Source organism: Selaginella moellendorffii, unplaced genomic scaffold, assembly GCF_000143415.4.
Source record: "Selaginella moellendorffii unplaced genomic scaffold, v1.0 SELMOscaffold_4, whole genome shotgun sequence".
Classification (NCBI taxonomy): domain Eukaryota; kingdom Viridiplantae; phylum Streptophyta; class Lycopodiopsida; order Selaginellales; family Selaginellaceae; genus Selaginella; species Selaginella moellendorffii.
The window spans coordinates 1,057,606-1,064,598 of record NW_003314265.1 but is presented as its reverse complement, the minus strand read 5'-3'; the positions used below and the strand labels follow the sequence as shown (position 1 = coordinate 1,064,598).

General features: G+C 42.8%; 2 protein-coding genes across 2 annotated transcripts in view; one reads left to right on the top strand and one right to left on the bottom strand.

Annotated features, from left to right (window-relative positions):
- The window catches only part of LOC9655624 (3-methyl-2-oxobutanoate hydroxymethyltransferase 1, mitochondrial), a gene marked incomplete at its 3' end in the record, with an annotated part of 9,888 nt that extends 3,142 nt beyond the window's left edge, over positions 1-6,746 (bottom strand). The window contains exons 1-5 of the mRNA XM_002963988.2: positions 6,456-6,746; positions 6,176-6,382; positions 5,977-6,123; positions 5,866-5,916; positions 5,611-5,814 (exon numbers count right to left, since the gene is read on the bottom strand). Of these exons, the coding sequence (XP_002964034.2) occupies positions 5,611-5,814; positions 5,866-5,916; positions 5,977-6,123; positions 6,176-6,382; positions 6,456-6,746 (900 nt within the window). The remainder of the gene's footprint in view (positions 1-5,610; positions 5,815-5,865; positions 5,917-5,976; positions 6,124-6,175; positions 6,383-6,455) is intronic.
- On the top strand, positions 4,184-5,380 carry LOC9655625. The gene is made up of 6 exons (XM_024669263.1): positions 4,184-4,294; positions 4,341-4,426; positions 4,489-4,509; positions 4,568-4,638; positions 4,693-4,886; positions 4,954-5,380. The coding sequence occupies exons 4-6, from the start codon at positions 4,591-4,593 to the stop codon at positions 5,231-5,233; spliced, it is 522 nt and encodes a 173-aa protein (XP_024525031.1). The 5' UTR covers positions 4,184-4,294; positions 4,341-4,426; positions 4,489-4,509; positions 4,568-4,590; the 3' UTR covers positions 5,234-5,380.
- Positions 6,747-6,993: the final 247 nt, after the last annotated feature.

The window sequence follows — 6,993 nt, the reverse complement described above, 5'->3', positions numbered from 1 at the left end:
CTGGCTTGAGCATGGTGAAGAAGCGCTTGATCTTCATTGTAGCGACCGGCTGGATGATCCGGGTGAAGCTCATGTGGAGAAGCGCAGCAGAGATAGAGCAAGCCCAGAGAGCGCCCAGCAAGCGAGAGATAGAGCAAACCAAGGCGGCGAGAGAGAGAGAGAGAGAGCTTAAAGGATTGGAATGTGACTTGAGATTTGCTATCATTTTACGTGAACTACCTTCTGCCACAAAAAGGAAGCTGGCTCCTCACGATTGTAGCTGTACCATTGTACATTACCGTGACACACGTGCAAGCTATACTGGCACCCTCCTTCTAGCGAGCGCGGGCGTCTTATAAACGACGTAAGATCTGAAATAACGATCACTTCAAACTTATTTACATTAAATATTAACCATTTTTATTTTTTACAAACCATGAAAATTATCAAACTAAAATTTAAAAATCTAAGTAACATTTGGAAATCAATATGTTTACAGTTTATAATGACAAGATAATCTATTAAGTGATTATAAGCATGCATGAAAATATATCAAAAGTTAAAAGCATCTCTCTTGATTGCAAGGAACAATCTTCTTGAATGCAACCCTCATCATTGTGATTTCATGAAGGGATATTAGCTAGAGTTGAGTACTTTGATGGTATTTCTTGATTAGCTTCTTTGAATAGGACATGATAGTTGTTGTGGTCTCTATGGCTTTTAGCATTACCTTCTATCATTTTATTTCAGCTTTGGCCAAGGACATATGATCTCAATCCTTTCCTTGTAGAAACTATTTCTAATCTTCTTGTGTGCTTTAAAAAATATACATGTTAATCATCACAACCACAATCATACAACTGAAACACCTTCATTGCCGGCATTATCCACAACCTGGCTGGAGTTTCAGTGATAATAAAAATAGAAATAGAAAGTAAAAATATTTATCTATAGAGTATATGAACAATACCTCAAGAGTATAAAACCAATATTAAACAAGAGTTCCAGCTATATTTTGGTTTGGTTAGGTGGTGGTGAATATACCTACAATATATTCAACCATCTAATTGTTATTATTCATTTAGATTAATCTCAAAGTTCCCACAAAATTTGTGATGTGCCTTTTTGCCTTTTTCTTTATAAGGTGACTTTATAAATAAAAAGTGCATGGTTTTAATTATTCAAAGCCCTAATTCAAGTATTATTATTTAAATTCATGCATTAATGATGCATGTGTATACACATGCTTTCTTTTGCACTACACTAGTACACTTTTTTCTAGAAGATTTCTATAGATAAAACTGAAATATATATTTATAATTTGATATTTCTATATATGATTTAAATATATGTAACAATAGTTTGTGATCTCTAGCTTTTCGTATTTACCCACCATTTGGTGGGCATTACTAGTCTGCAACAATAAATTGATAAGGAGGAGAGGCTCTCAACTGTCCAATATAGGAGCAAGGCAACCTCAATCTGCATGGTTTCAGTAAAAATTTTGTAGATGTTTGTTTGGCCAATGAAGAATTGGCAGAACTTTGGTTACCGTTGGCTGGAGCAAGGTGTGTTTAATGCAATTAAAGCACCATAGCCAAATCATGTAGTGGCCATACTCTTAGGAGCTTCATTGGTCGAACCTCTTTGCTTCAGCACATAGTGGAGGCAGGCTGGTGATCTGGAGCTGATGTGATCCCAAAATTAGCATTTTGTACTTTTATTTTCCTTGCAGGTTAGTGAAGAATTCTATATAATGATAAAAAAAAGGACTATGATTGTAGATATCTTCACCATCACGATCAGGACTGGACTTGAGCACATAAAGGTCTTCTTTGCTTCCATTGAAAACATCTTGCTTACAGGTTTAAAAGCAAACAAGAACCAAAAATCACTCAATTTTAGAAAAGGCAAAAGTATTTGCTTAACCCCAGGTTCTTTGTGCTTTCAAACCCTTGCCAATGGATAGGACCTGGGGTGTGGGGAGGCAACAATTGGAAGACTGTGAGGGCTATAAGGCCAGTGTTCAACAGTTTCTCAAGTCCAAGTTTCATTATAATCAGAAGCCTATTGACGTCCCCTGGAGTTGTGTGCATGTTCAGATTCAAAAAGAATTGAGCTTCTTTTCACAAACATCTATGGCCTTCCAAAACATACCACTTTTCCCTCTACATAAAACCTCCAACATGAAATCCCAAACATATCTAACCATCATAACCTTTATTTCATAATTGAAACAGATTTGGCCAATGCTAAAGCTTCATGAATGAATCATAATGCCAAAGTTTGAGCATTTATAATTCAAAGAGGTGTGGATACATTAAGCACTTCTTAACTACCTAACATTGGCTTAGCAAATTATTAGTCCATTGCTATAAAGAGCAATCACCAAATTTTGTGGGCCGAATCTACGCTATTGGATGTGGTGTAATTTGTTAAATATTACTTTTTTAACCTGTCGTGAAGAATGTGGGAAGCAAACTTGTTGTGGTACTAGCTCATCACCACCTTATTCTTGCGTTCACAGTTTAGATTCCACCTTGAGAGAGCACATAAGATATTCTAAGTCTCTAGAATATTCCCTCATCCTAAAAGGCTTGGACATTTTCTAGTGCTATATAGTGTGGCAAACCAGAATTCCAATGTATGGGGATAGATTCCACCTCATGGAAATGAAAACATCATGAACTTAATACTCCATGCCAAAATCTTGGTTATTAGCCAAATGGATATCCTAGGATATTCCCACACATTCTATGGTAGGAACAAAATCAAAAGATTTCATTGTTGCTTCTGAAACCGACACTGTGAAGGCACTAAGGGGCATTGAATTCTCAGAATTGTTGTGCTGCCATAAACTGAAACATATACTGGTGTCCTTAGATAACCTATATAACTCATGACGTTGTTTGACGTCAACTACTTTACCTGTTTTCTGCCTACCAAAAGAATCTAGGTTAGAATAACTAGTAAGGAAAAGAAAAAACTAAAAGCTATGATCAAGTTAAAACTTATGATTATTACTCGATCTCAGCAGTGATTCCATACCATATCTCAGGAGTGCAAAGGAGGTATGGAATCACGACGCCGTGATTGATCTTCTTGGCGCTAGAAGGAAGCCTTTCAAGCCAACAGTAGTGACATGGACGACTTGGTGCTCTGGAAGGTCGCTACTTCTTACCAGCTGATGATCCCTGCGAAGCAATCCCAGCGCGGTGTTCTTGATCCGGAGGCGCTCGCCTAGCGCACTGCCGGCAACAGCGGTCTGCTGCAAATGTGGTGGCATTGGTGATGGGCACTGCCAGGGACAGGCGAAGAGGCCACTCCCAAGTGCACAGGAGGAGGATCCGCGGTCGTGGATTTCGAAGCTCGCGGAGTCTTCGATGCGCAGCGCCTCGTCCTGGAACGCCTCATGCTGGGATTCGCGGAGAATGGATCGCCGGAGGTGGCGATCGAGCTCTTCCACCGCTGCTGCGCGGTGGATTCGAAAGTGGAGGGGTCTCTTGGACGGCGCTCATGGCCGGCTATGGGAAATTTTCCCAATGTATTTCCAGACACAATTGGGGCAAGCTGGATTATAGGCTCTCGATCAAGGAAGAAGAATCGGGCATCCATACAGATGGATTCTCTGGCGAGGGCGATGGGGATCCGGGCTTTGGACCAAACACACGCTTCATCGATCTCTAAGCGCGGTGTTCGATCGCATGGACCTCCACTCCACCGCGATGATGCTCGGCTACGCCGATCGCAGCTTTTCCAGTGCTGGAGGAGCCGCCCACGCTCGCGGCTTGATCGTAGCGGCGATCAAGGCATTTTCCAAAGGTATGAAAGGGTTAAAACCCTTTATTCGGCTAAAGGTATTGGCGAGGCGCTGGGCGAGGCGATGGCGAGGCGCAATGGCGAGGCGCCATGCCAATAGAATCTACATTCTCGCCTTGTTCCACGATCTTGCGATCTCCTGGCATCTTGCGATTCTTCTTCCTGCTCTTCCAGGTAGGGCATTCTCGCAATTCTCCATCGATCGCATTTTTTCCGATGTTTCTCTAGCTCTCCGCGGCATTTCGCTCGCGGGATTTGCCAAAGCCGAGCTCTTCCACAGGTGAGAATAGAGATTGATGCTCTATTAAAGCCGTCGTGTTTCCTCCAGGAGCCCAATTCCGGGCCGACGAGAGGCTGTGCGCCATGGTTAACATCCAGATCAATCAGCCCTGTATGCTGTTTTTCATTCTTCTTTGACTCGACCGTATTGGTGTTTTTTCCTTGTCACAGTGGAGGATGCATCAGTAGAGGAAGACACGGAGCGTGGCATTGTCAAGTATGCTATGAGTTTCTGGTTTTTGCTCTCTAACGTCCGATGATAGCTGTGAGAAGGCCATCCCTTCCGGAGGAGGAACGGTCGAGAACACAAGAAATCCGGCAAACCTCGGCCAGAGCCTGAATGAAAACGGTAGAACAAAACTTGATTCTCTTGCTATACTCATGGAGAATTTCTTTTCTTCTCTTTTGTAGGGGAGACATCAAGAGATCCAGGTGAGTTTTCCTTTTAAGCAATTTGAACTGTTTCGTTCATTCCCTCTTGCTCTTGCAGGGCCTAGCCTCACAGACGTTCTTATGCCGGATCCGTTGCTTGAAAGCTCCCACCAGAGATTGGCTCCCGAGGTAATGTGGTACTTTTGCTGTTCCTTGGTCCCCCGTTTGAAGTATCTTGGCTAGGTGAAGCGGAGCAAGAGCTTCCCTCGGTCGACGCTATCGTGCCTCGGCCGTCAGCATATGGGCGAGGTGCCTAGGATTCGCAGGGACTACGAGAGAGAAGTTGCGGCCTTGAGAGTCATCTACGAGGCTCTTGGAACTGTCTCGGAAGCCACAGCCCGCAAGCTACACAACATTCGTAGCTCTATCAAGAGGAGGTATGTTCATACTCTTGAGTCTCTCAATTCAACAGTCAAGGCTAAGAAAGCTGTGTCTGTATTACAGGTACACTGAGATCTCGCCGTGGCAGTGGCAGCAAATAATTAAGAATCGCCAGCACGGCAGATACGATACAAGCTCCGGCCCGAGCTTCCAATTCTTGCGCGACCAAGGCAAAAGCTTCCAGAGCATCGGTGAGTCAGCATGTCGGCCCGGTGGCAAGGACCTAAACATGGTCATGACTCAAGTATCACGGAGGTACAGTTACCCCATGGAGACTAAGGAGCTCGAGGGTTTTAGGAGACGAGTGGCTGGGAGAAGAGCAGCAGCGCGATCGAGGTTGTGAAGCCTTAGAAGTTCGTGAAGATTTTGGCCCATTACATGCGGCTGTGGAGCAGCACTGATGCTCGTCGTTTGATCTACATCATGCCCCGAGAGAACAATTTTGTTTTGCTGTAAATAGACTGTTCAACTCGATGACTAAACGCATCTTTTCCGGAAGCCTGCCTGAACTTACTGCTTGGATGTGCGTGAGGGCGTGTTTTCCCACATTGCTTAAGGAGTTTTACGTAGTCCGTGTAGCCGAAGTCTTTCCGGCAAGATGACAGTCGAATTGCCTTTGCTGATGGCGAAATCATTGGTACGCCAGCATTCTCAAGTCAACTAATAATTCTGTTATTAAACCATATATCATCTTTCACCCGTTTCTTCCCATCCTCTAGCGCTAGCAGCAGCTTGTGCTGCATCAAGAGAACCCTTACTTTCAAGCCCCTTCAGGAACAAGTCTGTTTGGCCAGGATTGATTCGGTATGGAGTGTATGCATGACAAGGAAAAGCACCACTAGAGACCTCTGCGCGATATTTGGCGAGGCCTTCTTGAATAACATCTCCCACTTTAGCAAATTGTTTACAAAACTTGGGTGCAACCTATCACACGAATGCAATTAAGCCAAAACAAAATATGAGATTTTGTTTTACCTTTGTGTGCTGAGGATGCATCATTCCTAGAAGATCATGATAAACTAGGACCTGGTATTGTATGTTTTCAATATACGGCTTGTAAATAAACCATAAATGGAAATTGTTTACCTGGCCACTGCAAAAGGGTCCGGCTCCAATTCCAATTGTTGGTATTTGCAATGATGAAGTTATTGCAGCACCAACGGCCGAAGGTACACACTCTAGAACAATAGCAAAGCACCCAGCAGCTTCCAAGAGCAATGCTTGCTCCAGCAACTAAGTTCACAAAAACGCTATCACAATATGATTGAAAAGAGATTTCAGTTACCTTCATAGCACCTTCAGAAGTCAGCCCTTGTGGTCGGAAGCCACCAAGAATACCGATTGACTGTGGAGTGAGACCAATGTGTCCTATGACAGCAATTCCAGCATCATGAATTGCCTTCACTGCAGTGATTCGAGATGCATTACCACCCTCTAGCTTAATTGCATCCATTCCGCCTTCCTTGACAAGGCTCACTGCGCTCTCTACAGCCTGATGGATCAAGCCATGAGGCAGAACAAAATTTCATATTAGCATGAATGAAACCAAATTAGAGTGGCAAAACCTGATGGGGTGCCTGTTCGTAGCTCCCGAAAGGAAGATCCCCAACAAGGAAACATTTGCTGGCTCCTCGCTTAACAGCCTTGCAGTGTGACAACATCTCTGTCATGGTTACTGGTAGTGTTGTATTATAGCCATGGACAACCATTCCTGCAGAATCCCCGACCAAACACATATCTATGCCTGCTTGATCTACGTGAACTGCACTAGGATAATCATATGCTGTGACCATAGTGATTGGTTCCTTCCTTGCGAACTTCAATTGCAAATACCTCATAGTCACCTTCTGAGCCATGGCACAAAACCTTAAAACCTAAATGTTTTATATAGCTTACAAATTTATATGGTTGTTGGCAAAAAGGTGGTTGATTAAAGAATATTCTGCTGCAATATAATTCTTTGAATATAATTGGAATATCCTTTTGTAATAAATTAGTATTCGAAAAATAAAATTCAATATTATAACTATATATTAAATCATATAATAATTACAACTATATCTTATGTTATAGCTATAAACTATTTTATCAGATGTTATTATA